The sequence below is a fragment of the Paramisgurnus dabryanus genome, chromosome 3, assembly GCF_030506205.2.
Source record: "Paramisgurnus dabryanus chromosome 3, PD_genome_1.1, whole genome shotgun sequence".
Classification (NCBI taxonomy): domain Eukaryota; kingdom Metazoa; phylum Chordata; class Actinopteri; order Cypriniformes; family Cobitidae; genus Paramisgurnus; species Paramisgurnus dabryanus.
In genome coordinates, this window is record NC_133339.1 from 101,812 (window position 1) to 119,121 (window position 17,310).

At 42.2% G+C, this 17,310-nt stretch overlaps 1 protein-coding gene across 1 annotated transcript in view; it reads left to right on the top strand.

The window, feature by feature from the left end:
* The window catches only part of LOC135733712 (Fc receptor-like protein 5), a 92,300-nt gene that overhangs the window by 27,907 nt on the left and 47,083 nt on the right, over window positions 1–17,310 (top strand). Inside the window, exons 12-18 of the mRNA XM_073813721.1 lie at window positions 2,285–2,537; window positions 3,528–3,800; window positions 3,903–4,172; window positions 4,338–4,607; window positions 7,344–7,622; window positions 7,706–7,831; window positions 8,752–8,946. Coding sequence (XP_073669822.1) covers window positions 2,285–2,537; window positions 3,528–3,800; window positions 3,903–4,172; window positions 4,338–4,607; window positions 7,344–7,622; window positions 7,706–7,831; window positions 8,752–8,946 — 1,666 coding nt within the window. The remainder of the gene's footprint in view (window positions 1–2,284; window positions 2,538–3,527; window positions 3,801–3,902; window positions 4,173–4,337; window positions 4,608–7,343; window positions 7,623–7,705; window positions 7,832–8,751; window positions 8,947–17,310) is intronic.

Sequence of the window (17,310 nt, forward strand, 5' to 3'; positions counted from 1 at the left end):
AACCCCTGGTGAAATATTAGCAGTGTAAAAGGGGAAACTGATAATCTGGGAATCTGTAGAAATTCTGAGTTATCATATATATAAATATATTTCTTTCATTTCTTTCATACACTGTATGACGTCATGTCTTTGCAAGCTATAAAACATCAGATGTCAGAAAATTGTCAGTCATCAGTAGATCAGTATGGAGTTGCTTTCTCTTCCTCTAGTTCTCTGTGAGTATTATCTTCTCTCTATGAATTTGGCTTCACATCAATTACTGTCACATTGTCTACAGAATCAAATTTACTACTGATGCATTTTTACAAAAACTATTAATGCTGCTTTCTTGCTATTTAAACCTTTATGATATATAAGTAAATAAATATGTTTGTGTGAGACAGTAAGTGTACAAATAGTGTTGTGTGTTTGTTAAACAGAAATTAATCTGTTGTTCTGTAGGTGAATGAGGGACATCAGTGTGTTTGTTTAGTTTTGTGTTTCTGATGCTGTGTGAGTGTTGAATCAGTCCTCTGATTTAGTTTTGTACAGCTGTCTTTTCTTTTCGATTGATATGTCAAAATAATCTGCAGCAGATATGAACCATCATAAGACCATAAATGACCAAATGCATCTTTAGGATTGAAGTGTTGCGTTTAGTTTGTTAGGCTGCTGCACAACACTAGTGATATTAACATATGCATAAACAGTATGATTTATAAATTGATGTATTTTCATACAGATGGTTTATCAGCTGTATGTTTAAACTGTAATAAGTTTTTCTCTTTCTTCTTTACAGTGCTGATTTCAAACATTTACTCTCATACTGCAGGTAATTCAATTTGATTCATTCATTACATCACATATTTTATTGCTTTGGATAAAATAGAAAACATTTTCAGTACATTACAGTGCCAAATAAAAAGATGCCCTCTGTATTTTTATTAGAAATACAGTACTGTGCCACAATTAGATTTGTTGTTTTTGCAATGTTATAGCAATCATATATAATGGTTTTTCAGTCTCTTTAATAGAATACATCCAGATAATACAGGAAATGTGTATTTGAGAAAGTTTTAAACTCCCCTTCCACTTGAGCAACACTCTAAAAAAACAAACGGTGCTATATAGCACCAAAACTGTTGATTTGAATCGTAACCATAGAAGAACCGTTTTTAGTGCCATATAGCACCGGTGAAGAACCGGTGAAGCACCTGTGTAGAACCATATAGGGGCCATATAGCACCACATTTGGTTCTACATAGCACTATATGGTTCTACACAGGTGCTTCACCGGTGCTATATGGCACTAAAAACGGTTCTTCTATGATTACGAGCAAAGAACCACTTTTGGTGCTATATAGCACCATTTGTTTTTAGAGCGAATAGCAAGAAACTCCAGGATCTCTTAAACCTAAATTAAATTCTAATTTTAAAAGAAATTACTCTTTTTACTTTAATCTGCTCAAAAACGATTGTGTTTAGTGGCAAGAGAAGTCACACTAAACACAGATGATGCCTAAAGAAGACATTTAGTCTAGAAAATTTAAAAAAATTATTTGTTGTACATATTTCCTGCACTCTAAAAAAACAAACGGTGCTATATAGCACGAAAACTGTTGCTTTGGATCGTAATCATAGAAGAACCGTTTTTAGTGCCATATAGCACCGGTGAAGCACCAGTGAAGCACCTGTGTAGAACCATAATAGTGCTTTGTAGAACCATATGTGGTGCTATAGTGGTGCTATATGGCCCCTATATGGTTCTACACAGGTGTCTCACTGGTGCTTTACCGGTGCTATATGGCACTAAAAACGGTTCTTCTATGATTACGATCCAAAGCAACAGTTTTGGTGCTATATAGCACCGTTTGTTTTTTTTAGAGTGTGTATTTTCTGTTCGTATCTTAATAATGCGTCATGTACGGCGTGAGCGTCGAGGAGAGTTGAAATCAGTTCAACTTTATGGTAATGAGCTATGACACGGTTCGGCAGCAACCAATCTTTAGGCGGAAACATTCGGCGGAAACCAATAGGAAGGCGGAAACCTCCGTTTGAGGGGAGTTCAGAGAATGTATTTGAGCGTCAGAGCGTCCACCACACCTTTTCTAAAGCGTCGTTGGCAGGGCAGTCAGAGCTTTTATTGACGCTCTCGCCGGTGGCGGTGTGAAAGCACAGTTAGGGGGATTGTCTGTAAAATGAACTGCATCAATGCTTTACCAGAACAACAAAGTCTTCTTGAAACACTTTCACAGCTCACAATAATTTTATATTGACAGCTATAAAACCAACTCTGACTGTGCAGCCACAGACGTCCGTGTTTAATGGAGACACAGTTACACTGAGCTGTGAGGTCCACTGTCTGTCCCCTGTATCGGAGTTTGTCTTTACCACACCTTTAAATCATGAATCCACTGAATCTACAGGAACTAAAACAATCAAATCTGTGCAAGTCTCTGATGGAGGACAGTACTTGTGCCGAGCCAGAATTGAAAAGTCACCATATGGTAACATGTATTACACAAAACCCAGTAAACCAGTAACAGTGACAGTACAAGGTAAGTATTTTTACTCATAATACATTTTGTTGTGAAACACTATTTTGCAAGACACTGAACGAGTGCCTATAGGGTATATGCGCAACTTACTTCTGTATTCCTGAAAACATAGTAGATCGCTTCCGTAGACCGGTTCTGTATGTTCTAGGCTGACATGGTGCTGTTTTCATACATGAAGCCTTTAGGAGCTATCAAAGACTAAATTAACCGATGTCCAGTGAATATGCTGGTTAACATTTTAAACCTAAGTAAAAGAAAATGTACTAACTTTTTTATATAGCTTTTCACAAAGGGATTTTCCTCTCACAAACATTCATATATTAGAATAAAAAAGAACATAACACAAATAATAATACTACGAATAACAACAACAAGCTACGATAGCACATACCGGCAACCAGAAACAATCAACACAGTTTTCCGGTTTGGTCACGTGACGTTCGACATATACCGTATTACAGTTAAAGGTAAAAAACACAAATTTATCACTCAGAAAGGTCCATTAACAATCTCCAAACAATTGATTTTTCCTCAAATTCCATATGTGCGTCTGATAAGGGCTCAAACAAAAGGTCTGTTCACACACACACACACACACACACACACACACACACACACACACACACACACACACACACACACACACACACACACACACACACACACACACACACACACACACACACACACAGAGCTACTGAACCGCTCGGTGAAACAGCCAATCAGAGCAGAGCTCAGCATTATTATTCATGACCCTTTAAAATAAGAAAAAAATTACCATTTCATTCTAGGGGCAAATCTTAGGGTTGTAAATGGACGCAAAACCGTCTTTGGATAGGTTTTGCACTTAATAAAGCCACATCCCTTTTATGTAGATATCAGAAAACAATTTAGTATATTTCAATGTATCAATGTAAAAAAAGTGTGTGTACCCAGTTTTGAATTTATGGAGGACATTATTTAAAGTGTAAACTGTTTGTCATTGTACAGAAAAACCAACACCTCAAGTGTCTGTTTGGCCTGATGATCATGTATTCAGAGGAGAAACTGTCAATCTCACATGTGTCATCAATGTAGGTGGAGACATTAGCTGGCAGTACAGCTGGTATAAAGATGATTCAGATATCCAGCAGAATAAACTTCAGTATTACACAATCAGATCTGTTAGTGAGTCTGACGCAGGTAATTACACCTGTAGAGGAACAGAGATCAGTGGATCACGAAACTCACACATCAGTAATGCAGTTACACTGACAGTATCAGGTGAGTCTGTTTATTATCATTTTTATCTACAACATACTGTAACATTTGATACATGATGTAAAATTTGTTAAAAGATGATTTTTATTTGTTTTATATTGACAGATATTCCCCGACCAACTCTGACTGTGCTGCCACAGATGTCTGTGTTCAGTGGAGACAGAGTTACTCTGACCTGTGAGGTTCATCAGTCCACTGGATGGGAGTTTATCTTCATAAACCCTTTAAACACTGAAACCACTAAAACTACAGGAACTAAAACAATCAGATCTGTGCAAGTCTTTGATGGAGGAGAGTACAATTGCAGAGCCAGAAGAAAAGAAAACAAACAGGTTTACACAGAAGACAGCGAACCAATAACAGTGACAGTAGAGAGTAAGTATTTATACTCACATTATACACTTTGAGAAACACATCACCATTAAACACTGAATCAGGAGTAATTACAATTATAGATGATCAAATCTCTAATCTAATATACAGCATGTTTGTTTTGCAATCAGAGTTCATAAAGAGTGTAAATTATTTGTCATTGTACAGATAGACCAACACCTCAAGTGTCTGTTTGGCCTGATGATCATGTATACAGAGGAGAAACTGTCAATCTCACATGTGTCATCAATGGAGGAGGATGCAGCAGCTGGCAGTACAACTGGTATAAAGATTCAATCATCCAGCAGAATAAACTTCAGCATTACACAATCAGATCTGTTACTGAGTCTGACGCAGGTAAATACACCTGTAGAGGAACAGAGATCAGTGGATCACGATACTCACACATCAGTAATGCAGTTACACTGACAGTATCAGGTGAGTCTGGTTATCTGTATTCATTTGAGTTGGCTATTTCTTATGAATTAGTACAAAGTGAATCGGACAAAAATGTACGAACTTGCCACCTCATAAAATACGTATGAATTGCCATGAGATTGTGTTGTGACGGTGCTATAAAAGTTACTTCAAGTTTCAACAGTTATAGAGACATTGCCTGTTGAGGAAGAAAGAAAGGATTAGATGATTTATGGGGAGGGGGAGACAATATGATGTACTGATAAGACCTTTATTAATTTGCTATTGTTGTCCCTGTATTTTCATAGCTTGACCCAGTGGTGTAGTCTAGATTTTTGTAGTGAGTATACTCTGATTTTTCCCCTCTCACCCTTGCTAACTCTGAAAGTGTGTTATCAACATGTCAGTTTATTATAAGAAAAAAAAAGAGTTTAACAGCATGGGTTTACAGTTGGAGAAACTGGACTGATTTTTAGACTGGTTTAGTGTTAATCAACATCTAACTCGGGGCCAAAACTTACTCAACTGTTAATTAAAATTAAATAAACTGTTTACAATCTTCAATCCGTGGCTAACACATGCATAACTATTGATAACATTACCATGTGTAATTTAATGGTGTAAATGTTTTTAATTAATACACATTTAAGATGACATGAATTAACTCTAATACAGCAAATTCTAATAATTAAATTTGCATAGTCATTGATATAAAAAGCTTATTTTTTGCATATAATACAAGCATTGTCTAAAAATGAAAAAAGGCTTTTACTTTTATTATTACAAGACCATCATAGACACCAAAACCAAGTGAAGAAAATGATCTCTTTAATTTGTAAGTCTGAACTGAACATCAACGCAGACATGAATTTCCTCACAGAAGTTTAAGATCATATATCATAGAATTTATAAGATATATAAGATCATATCTTGAACGTAGATATATAAATGAACACAGAGAAGGGAAGTTTAACACTGTGAAGCACAAGCAAACATGCTGAAAGAGGCTTAAAACCATCAGGACATAAACTGGCTTATTTTATTGCACTTGAAACCTTACCTCGAGATAAAGTATTAAACTGGACTGATGATTTAAATGTTGTTTACTCACATGTGCGTTGTTAACTCTCCGGATAACTTTCGTTCACTTCTCCACGGACTGTTTGTTTACAGTGTCACGTGAGCAGCTACACTGCAGGTTCGACTTCATTTGGCGCTAAGCAGACCTCTTGGTGATGTCAAAGTACCGCGAGAGCGATTCAAAGCAGATTTCTCCATGTGATAACTGTAATCGCTCTCGCGCTACTTTGTTGTCACTCGCCTGTGGGTTCTTGTGGCGCCACAGCAGTCTGCTTCCCAGTCACTCTAGCGCTGCTATAGTATTAATTTGATTTCATACGCCGATCGGATCGCGCAGTTCGGCAGGAAGTCATCAAATAAATAGCTTATGTATATCCATTTAAACCCGCTAAAGTAGCAAGTGTAGCATGCTAATGGTTAGTGCTTCACATCTAAATTATGACTAAAAGTTTGAAATGTCACAAAACAATACTGTTACGCATCCTCACGCTATTTTTAGTGGGTATACGGAAATCCTTGACAATTTCTAGTGGGTATACGGCGTAGTCCTGCGTATCACGTAGACTACACCACTGGCTTGACCACAGAACTGATTTATCAGAAGTGTTGTGTCAATGTTTTAAGAAGACCAGAGATCTATTGTTTTATTAAATTAATCATTTAGATTTATAATGTCTTGTAAGTAGTCTGATGTGACTTACAAAAACTCAGAAGCGTCTTCAGGATCTGAATGTGTTTTATTCTCCTGCAGGATCAAAACCTGAACTCACATCAGATACTGAAGGATCTGTACTGACAGGTAACACAGTGACTCTGAAGTGTCACATTGATCATTGGTCTACTGGATGGAAGTTTTACTGGTACAAAAACACACAAAACACTGAGGAGACGACAACAGAAACAAACTCTTACACAATCCACAGTGTTAAAGTTTCAGATGGAGGTCAGTACTGGTGTAGAGCTGGAAGAGGAAAACCAGACAATTACACAGACTACAGTGATGAACTGTGGATAAATGTTAAAGGTGAGAGACAACATGACATTTAAGATGCCATAGATTTCAGTCAGGGTAGATGCTATATTTAACGTGACTGTGTAATCTATGGGTTGTACTGTGATTAGGGCTTAAAGGTACAGTATAGTTCATCCAAAATATGACAGTCCTGTCATCATTTACTCAGCCTGTCGTCAAACTAACTTTTGTGTCTTTCTGACTTTGTGGAATGTTAAATGGCTTCAAAAAGCTACTGTTATTATACTGAGTTACTGTATACTATGGGTCCCTTGAATGCTCGAATCTGATTGGCTGATGAACGTTCTGAGGTGTGCAATTATTATCTGGGAAAGGCACAGTGAATGTAGTTCCAGGCAGCTCTCTTGACCGCATTACAGTTCCATATCACTTTGAATAGTTAACTGTAATAACGGACTAACAAAAACAACATGACAGACGATTTTCCAAGGCAATAACAGTGGTGTTTGGAGACGCACAGAGGTAGCCTCTATTGTAGTCAAAACAAACCAATCAATCTACAGGTCTGAAAAAATGCTTATTTACAAGAAAACATGTCAGATATACTTAAAGGGTTTTGCATGAGTTCTTAAAATATTATTTGGAATATTTGATTACAGTATGATTTGCCACTTCTCTACTTGATGGTAATTATATTTGTACAGAAAGTCCAAAACCTGTAGTGAGTGTTAAGCCTGACAAACAGCTGTTCAGCGGAGAAACTGTTACTCTGAGATGTGACATACAGGATACAGGAGACACTGAGTGGACATACAGCTGGACTGTAGAGCCATATTGCTGGTATAGACGGTTCTACTGTGACACACAAGAGTGTAAAATCAACAACACTCAATACTATCACAGTGGTAAATACACCTGTAGAGGAAAGATACGTGAACAAAACACTGAGATGAGTGATGCTGTTACACTGACTGTATCATCAGGTGAGTTTATATGTTTGTTCATCATTATTAGTGTGAAGAGATGAAGTGTAACATGTTATTCATAAGAGATTGATCACTTTCAGATAAACCACAGACAGTTTTAAGTGTTTCTCCACAGCAGTGGTTGACTGAAGGAGATTCAGTGACTCTGATGTGTGAGGTTAGAAGTTCATCTACAGGCTGGACATTCAGCTGGTTCACTTACAAAGGTAAAATCTGCTTCACAAATCTGCTTCAAAAATCTGCCATGTAGGCTTCTGATGCAGCATTCCAGGAAGGCATCAAAGCATGTCCGAATCCAATGTTAGGTTTACTTCCTGACTCCTGAGATACCTCCATCATCCTGTCCCTCAATGCGTGTGTGCGGATGGGGAGTTAAAAAAATAAAAAGGTGGCCAAGAAAGCAACTGGAGCACAAATTTAGTGTAAATAAATTAATATTTTAATTTTTTACACCTTTTAGTTCTAGCGAGAAATTAGTATTGTAGTTTTCAAATGGATTAGTTATTACAAAGTCGCTTTTTGTTTATATTTCAAACACGCTGCCTATGAAGTGTGTCTGAAAGTGTTTCTCTGAGCTGCCTTCATGCCTCCGAAGTCATTGCCTCATGAGGCAGCGAGGCAACAAGTCAGCTGCCTAAGTTTTTGGACGCCGTAGCTAATTGCTTAGCAAAACAAGTGTCGGATAGATCCATCGCGCCAATCCTTGCGACAGGAAGTAAAGAGAGGTCATTTTGAGGAGGGGTGGAGATTAGAGTTTTTGATTATGAAACAAATAATGAAGCTCACAGATAAGTAATTTATAAATCCCACAATATCCCATCTTTTTTAAAATTTTCTAAACAACTTTAAGTTTAGTCAACGCCTTACTGTGCTGATATTGAAACAGCGCCACCGTAGTGCTGTAATGCTGCAACTGCAGTTAAAATGACAATCCACTGAGTTCAATGATTGTTAGTTTTTTCTTAGACGACACATGACTAAATTTTTTTTGACAGTCGGAGGCGAGATGCCTGTTAGTTCTGCATGCAGAAAAAGCATGATTTGAACAATGAGATAACCTGCAATACATTCAGCCATGAGATTATTCACAACATGGACTTACTGATTTTATAAAACAGTGTAATAGCAAGGACACTTTTCCACGTTTTTACAGAGAAAGATGACTATCAGCTTGTGTCAGACAGCATTCGAGGATCTAAAGGCATCTACACAGTGAGTTCAGTGACTGTGAAGCACACAGGAGTTTATGGTTGCAGAGCAGAGAGAGGAGATCCAGTCTATCACACAGAGTTCAGCAACACAAAGCCACTGTTTGTCAATGGTGAGTTCATTACACACAACTATGAAAGTTGTTAAAGTATGATCCACTTTATTATTAGCAAGAATCAACCAGTTGCATGGTATCTACAATAATCAAGAATAAAGCATAAACAAAACTCAGAAGCTGAACACAAGTATAACAAGAATTGCCACCATGAAATAATCACTCAGTGAATTACAAATGATATAAAGCAAACTAATTATACGAATGCACTTAAGATCAGTATGTTATTTAACAAAATACAACGAATTTTGCGTGATTTCCATTGCCTACCTACATTTTTCATGTTTAAGATAGTACAATGAAATATTATGGTACATTACATTCTTACAGTAGCTCATGTTATTTCTGCAAGTTACAGAGTTTTCAGATAGTAGCAGGTCAGTTCATTTCTCATTCAGATATTGATAATGACCTATTAAACGACACATTTAAACTGAAGTTAGAGGTTGTGTGTATACTATCTCATTTTTAATGCATCTCTCATAAACTGTTTTGTTTAAGTATGGGTGCCATTTATATTTTCAATCTCATGATGTAAGTCTATTTTAAGTTCTAATATAAAAATATGTTTATGGTTATATTATTTTCACAGATATATCGAAGCTACAGTAATACAGTGGACAACTGTGAGGATGATATCATATGCCCCTGAACTGTGATAATGAAACACAATGGGAGGATCCATCTACACTTCAAAATCACAACTAACCTTAAAGACCCTACATCTGATATGGGAAAACAATAGAGAAGTTACCAGACAGGGCTTATCTTGATCCCAGCTAAAATGCATGTTTGAGCTGCAATAATTAAAAAAAACTTTGTACTAACATACCTCAACATATACAAGTGCCATTGTTTTGTCTCAAGATGCACACCAGTGTTGTTTTTTGTAGGGTTTGTTTGTAAATATGTCCTCCTATAATACTGTGAAATCACTTTTAAAGTTGTCTGAATTAAGTACTTATGCATATTAGTTATACAATATAAAATTTTGATAATTAAGGTAATTATCTTCATGAAACGTGATCTTTAGCTAATATCTAAATGATTTTTTTGGCATAAAATAAAAAAAAATAAAAAATTAACCAAGTATTGTTGGCTATTGCTACAAATATAGCGGTGCTACTTATGACACATTTTATTTTTATATTTCAATGTTCCAGTCTTGACTCAAATTGAGGGAGTTAAGGCTACTGTGAATAATATTTTAGCTTTCCATCTTATAATTTCTAGATTGTATTTTCTAGACCAATATAATTACGATAACATTTACATACAAAAACATTAAGAATGTTTAAGTAAAAGGAATGTTGTTTTTAAAATATTAGAAAAACATTGTTTATATGAGTGAATTTGAATGTTCTTCTTATAATGTTTTGAATAATGTTCTTATAACAAAAAAATAACATTACATTATAACATTAAACCTTCAACAAAGTTTTTTTAATTTAATGAGCGTTAGGGAAATGTCAATATAATGGGGATGGAACGCTCTAAGAATGTTTTAAACAAAGTTCTAAGAACATTTTTATAACAAGACTGGAACGTGGGCTTACAAGGTGGGCAAATTGACATTTTTAACGTTCTAAGAACTTTTAAACAGTGTTTTATAACCTATTATTAACGTTAGGAAAAGGCTCTTAGAACATTAATATAACAACAGACTGAACCTTTCTAAAACATTTTGAAAAACGCTCTTATAACCAAACAACAACGTTCAACATCTAAAAAAAAAACATTTTTAACGTTCTATGAACGTTTGGTCACACTGTATTTTATGGTATCACTGTTACAGTGTAATTATACATTTAAGTACTAAGTAATAATCATTAACAACATGTACTTACTATAGGGTCGGGGGGTTAGGATTCAGGTTTGGTTTAGGGTTAGTTGCATGTAATAATGCATAATTAACTGTTATTACTATAATTACATGTAGCATGTGTAACAAAGACACCGTAAAACAAAATGTTTTATAACCTGTTATGAATGTTAGGAAAATGTTCTTAAAACACTAATTTCATGGCGAATGGATATTTTTAATAACGTTTTTAAAAATGTTCTTAGAACAGTATTATAACAACAGTCTGAACCTTTCATGTTTTGAATTACGTTCTTAAAACCAAATAATAACGTTCAAACAATGTCTAAAAACTGTTAGCTGGGCCAGTAGCAGGATTGGACACCCCTGTTCAGTTATATAGTTTATCTTTAATAAAAAGGATTTTCATATGTATGATGCAGATCGGGACTTTCATCCCAGCTAACACAAATACGTAACTGTTCCCTTTCAGTCAGTCACTACGACGTCACGTCGTGACCGACGAATTGGGAACTCGCTTAGAGAGACCAATCTGCTTCGTACTCTACTAAAACGCCAATGAACTTGGCATTGAGATATTTGCATAATGCTGGCGCCGCCCCGCCAGGTGCGTATATAAGCCACAGGTGCAAATATGGAAATTAGCTTTTTCGCTTCGAAAGCCGGCATTATCTGCTACTGAGAAGCTACTCTCTGCTCTTCTGGGAACGGTTGCTGAAGTTGATTGACAAGCAGTACTGACACAGCGGACGCTCGCAGTAGTCCACTGCTCTGCATATTTTTTGTTTTGAGTTTAGTGTGTGCGTTGCCTCTCCCTGTGCGCATCATCAGCTGAGCACCTAAAGAGTGATTTCCTTAAAGAGTGATACGTGAGAGCTCTGTGTCTTTTTGAAGACAGCCACTCTCTCGTATATTCGGAGATCAGCGTCCTTTTCAGGATAGCTTTTCCTCTGTGCGATCTTGGATGCGAGAAGTACAGGGATTCCAGTGACGGTCACGAGCGCTGTCTTCGTGCTTGGGCATCGAGCACTCCGAGGCTGCGTTCGTGGAGAGCTTTTGTTCTCTCTGTGAGAGCATAACCCTCCTGGATTGCGGAGACGACTGTCGTTTCTACGGGAACGACGTCCGCGCCTTTGCAGTGCTGAACGCCGTCATGGTGCGGCTGTCAAGCGCTCGCAGGACGCTCTTCGCATCACTACGCTGAGTAGGACGGAGGATGCGTCCTTCACCTACCGGCCTTCTCATCCTCAGCCGGTTGAGGCTCCGGTGGAGACTGCAGAGTCGTGTTCTGCGATTTCTGCCGAATCCATTGGACCTCCTTCTGGTCCCGTCACTTCTGCAGCATCAGAGGGGTGCCCATTTTTTCCCTCCGAGGCGGAGTCGTCCCGGAGATGGCGGCCGTGCCCGCTCGAGCGGCGGAAACGGTAGAGTTGGAGGGGTTAATCCCTCTCCGCCCGAACCGTCCCGCCCACATGATTGGTACTTCGGAGCTGCCCGGGCCTCTACGGTCCTCACCTCCTGTGCCTGCCTTTCCCGACGGCACGAAGAGCTGACGTGATTTGCGGCCGTCTCGGCCGTTCAGCTTTCACCCCTCATCTCCCTCACTAATGGAGCCGCTAAGGGGGATCCCTTCAGTGGAGCGGGGGGTTGCGATGCAGCTGCGTTCCTGGAGGGACCACCCAACCCTTCCCTCCCGTGTTTGTATAGACAGTCGTCCGGTTACGGGCGCTGCCCATCAGGCATGCGGAGACGCGGCTTCAGCCCTGCACGCATTAACGTACTGCAGGTTCACCAAGCGAAGGCTTTAGAGATATACGAGGGAAGCCACGACCTTCAGTCGTGCGATGCACCACAGTGTTCAAGATCGCCACCTTTGGCTATGTCTGGCTTATATGACGGAACAACTTCATGAATGCTCCTGTCTCACAGACCGGCCTCTTCGGCGAGCCCGGGGAGTCGTACAGCTCCGCTGCGCAGACTGAGGCGATCTCCTAGGTCGTGCCCCGGCGGATGAGAGCTGCCCTTGGTCCACCAACGCCGGCTCCTCAGTCTGCCTCTCGCCGTCGGCGTCCTGCGGCGGCCACCTCTGTTCTCCTCCTCGGACCCCATCTCGGCAGCGCAGGGGAACCGGTCGTCAGCAGCTCGCCCTGCCCGCTTAGCCGCTTCCCGTGAAAATCGGGAGTTTAAGTGGCCAGAGACGGGCGACCCGGAGTGGCAGAGGATCACTCTTCAGGAGACCGTGATTCGCTCCTTCCCCCGGTAGAGGGTCGGGTGGAAAATCCTTGGTTTGCATATGTTCCACCGGCTGTCCAGCCGGTACCCACTTAACCACACATAAGAGTGCATTCCTCTTTCCTCTCCAGGTCTCCGGAGGATCGAGAGAGCCGTGGGCGTACACCTGCTCACTCTACCTCTCCTCTATCGCCAGCGGGTGTCCTGAGGAGTCCGAGGTCTCCACTGAGGAGACCGGACCACCAGCACCCTCATCGGAGTCTGCGCTCTCCGCAGAGGAGACCAGACGACCGTCACCCTCAGCGGGCTCAGGTCAGTGTCACACACACACACATACTGTAGATGTTTATGCTGTCACAGCAGACGCACCGGCTGTCCTACCTGTCTCGCTTCGCTGCCCCACCGCGGGTACTTCGGTAGTGTCGTTAATTCTCCTCGTACGGTCCCTGGATGCTTCGCTTCAGTTCCCAGCCCGTCTCGTTGGGTTTTACGCACTATCCGCCTCGGTTACGAAATACAATTACCGGCACTCCCCCAAATTCACGGACATTCGTTTCACTATAGTGAAAGCGTCCGATGCACATGTACTGCGTGCAAAAGTCGATGTCCTGCTGGCGAAGGACGTTTCGAGCCGGTCCCTCTTACCGAGAATGATGATAGGGTTTTTCCAGCCTTTATCTCATAGTACCCAAAATACGCGGTGGGTTACGACCGATTTATTTACGCACCGGCTCTACAAATGTGATCCTTTAGGATGATACGCCGAGGCTCGTATTTCAATATTCAGATCGGTTTGCAGCATAGACCTGTAGACGTGTACTTCATGTGTCCATCTCCCCTCGCCATAGACCGTTTTTCGCTCTGCGTTCATGGAGTGGACATACTAATACTAAGTACACCATTCGAGCTGTCTCTCTCTCCCCGTGTCTCCATGGAAGTGCTAGTCACGGCTTTAAAATCTCAGAGAGAGAGAGCGTTGTTCGCATTCTGCTTATATTTACGTCAACTATAATGGCTCGTTCTTGGCAAACGTGCGCGACCACAGAGATTTAATGCTTCAGCATCTCGCTCGTTTAAGTCATCAGGTCAGCTGGGAAAAGAGCTACTTTGCCCCGTGCAGAGGATCCTTTTCTCAGTATGGAAATAGACTCGATCGATTTATTGGCGTGTTTTACAAGAGCGCGCAACCAGTCAGTTCTGACTTGCCTCGGTTTAATTCGAGGGAAGTACGCGGTCCCTCTGAAACAATTTCAGAAGCTCCTGGACATATGGCAGCAGCTGCGGCGTGACATCTGCTCGAGCTGCTTCATATGAGACCGCTTCAGCATTGGTTCTACGATCGAGTCTCGAGGAGAGCGTGGCGCAATGGCATACACCGTGTAACCATTACACCTGCGTGTCATTTCTATTTTACCCCGTGGTCAGACCCAGCATTTCTGATAGCAAGATATGCCTCTGAGTCGGGTCTCCTGGCATTCTGTAGCATGCGATGCCCCCAGCACGGGATGAGCGGCCACGTATAATGGGCTTGCAGTCTCAGGGGTGTGCATAGCACCCCAACTGCCGCGAGCGGTGCGCTGTATATCTGGGACTTGTACGCTCCGCTATGGAGATGCGAGGGAAGGATGTATTAGCCGACACCGACAACATTGCGACTGTTGCGTTATTTACCGTTAAGGCGGTTTTTGCGCTCTCGTCACCTATCGCATCTCGCTCGTCATCTCCTCCTTTGGAGTCAGAAGCATCTGAGGTCCCTTCGTGCCATTCACATTCCGGGTACGCTCAAATACAGCGGCAGACGCGCTTTCCCGAGCTGCGCGCCCCGGAGAATGGCGACTCCACCCCCAGACGGTCCAGCTAATTTGGAATAAGTTCGGTCGTGCGCAGATAGATCTATTTGCGTCACCGGACGATACCCACTGTCGCCTGTTTTATTAACTAACCGAGGACAGCCTCGGCGTGGATGTGCTGACACACTGCTGGCCGCGGGGGATGCGCAAATACGCATTCACTCCAGTGAGCTTAATCGCACAGACACTGTGCAAAGTCAGGCAGGACGAGGAGAGCCTTTTATTAGTCGCCCCGTACTGGACGACCAGGAATTGGTTTTCAGAGTTAATGCTCCTCGCGACAGCCCCTCCCTGGCGATTTCCCCTGAGGAAAGACTTTCTTTCTCAAGTAAGGGGCACATTATGGCACCCGCGCCCCGACCTGTGGGATTTCCATGTATGGTCGTTGAGCGCGCGCAAGGTTTAGGTGATTTATCGCTAGCGGTATCTAACACCATCGACGCGGTACGAGCACCGTCCACAAGACGGGCTTACGCGCTTAAATGAAACCCTTTTTCGTCACCTGGTGCTCTTCGCAACGCGAGGACCCCAGAGAATGCTTAACATTGTGCTTTTATATCTTCTACATAGGTTAGATGGTAGGCTGTCCCTCCGCCATTAAAGTTGATATCGCCGCTATTTCTGCTCATCACTCACTCACTTATCAACGGCAGTTCAGTTGGCCAGCATGATTTGGTTATTAGATTTTTAAGAGGCGCTCGCAGGCTAAACCCCTCGCGCCCTCCCTCTATTCCTCCTGAGACCTGTCCATGGTGCTGAAGCCCTACTACAGGTTCCGCGTTCGAGCCTTTGCAGTCTGCGAGTTTGAAGTTTTTGTCAATGAAAACTCTGACCCTGCTAGCATTGGTCTCCGTGAAGAGAGTAAGGAATTTACATGCATTCTCTGTTGACGATTCGTGCCTTCAGTTTGGTCCTGCTGTCTCACTGAGACCCAGACCAGGCTACGTGCCCAAAGTTCCCACCACTCCCTTCAGAGATAAGGTGGTGAGCTTGCAAGCGCTGCCCCCCGGAGGAGGGCAGACCCAACCATGGCTTTATTATGCCCCGTACGAGCGTTACGCATCTACGTGGATCGCACACAAAGCCTTAGGACCTCAGATCAGCTCTTTGTTTGTTATGGTGGTCAGCAGAGAGGGGAAGCTGTCACTAAGCAGAGGATGTCTCATTGGATAGTTGATACTATCGCCCTTGCTTATAATCTGCAGGGCATTCCTTGTCCATTTAATTTGAGAGCTCACTCTACTAGAAGTGTTGCCTCATTTTGGGCATTCGCTCGTGGTTCCTCGCTAACAGACATCTGTAGAGCTGCTGGTTGGGCGACACCTAATACGTTCATTAGATTTTACAGTGTTCGTGTCGAGCCTGTCTCCTCTCGTGTTCTTTCCTCGTTAGGGGAAGCACAGAGAACAGGCTCGCAGGTCGGCTTGCAGCCTCCGACTGCTGCTCCAAACTGAGCTCAGTATGGAAGGCCATCAAGGCAAAAACGCGTAATAATTTGTTTTGCCTTCCTCCGCTGCCTTGGCAGCCTGATGTTGCGGAGCATCCGCTGCCAGCCTCTCACTAGCTGCATCCTCGCGAACCTGTGTTTGGCTCGGGCATCCACATTGCGTCCCACCGGGTTCCTTTGTGAGTATTTTCCGTGGGGTTAATCCTACTAGCCCACGTTTCCCTCAGCAGAGCACTGCTTTGCTTACACAGCCACGGCTGTCATTTATACCTCAACTACGGTTGACTTTCGCCCACCAATAGCCCTTAACGGGGCGGTGGCTTCCGCAGCGTCCCTATACCGCTCAGATAGGGCGCTTCCCAGTCGCTAGCACTACTGTGGGGTTAAAGGAACATCTAGTGCCCGGCCTTCTGCCTTAAAACCTAATTCTCCTTATCCTTAAGTGGAACCGGAGGGCTTTACGCAGACACTGGAAGAGGTCAGCCCTCAGTGGCGTTTTGGTAGGGATTCCCAATTCGTCGGTCACGAGTAGTGACCGACTGAAAGGGAACGTCTCGGTTACGTATGTAACCCTCGTTCCCTGAAGGAAGGGAACGGAGACGTCACGTCCCGTCGCCACAGGGCTGCTCCCTGCTGTTTATCGGCCGGTCACACTTTCCGGCTTTCTCAGCGAAATGAAGCTAATTTCCATATTTGCACCTGTGGCTTATATACGCACCTGGCGGGGCGGCGCCAGCATTATGCAAATATCTCAATGCCAAGTTCATTGGCGTTTTAGTAGAGTACGAAGCAGATTGGTCTCTCTAAGCGAGTTCCCAATTCGTCGGTCACGACGTGTCGTCTCCGTTCCCTTCCTTCAGGGAACGAGGGTTACATACGTAACCGAGACGTTACGTAACGTCGACGTAATATGATGACCAAACTTACGTCGTGGCGACGAACCGAGTTACGTCGTGGCGACCGGAAAAGTGAAATTCCTGGATTCGTCGCCTGCACGTAACTTCGCAACG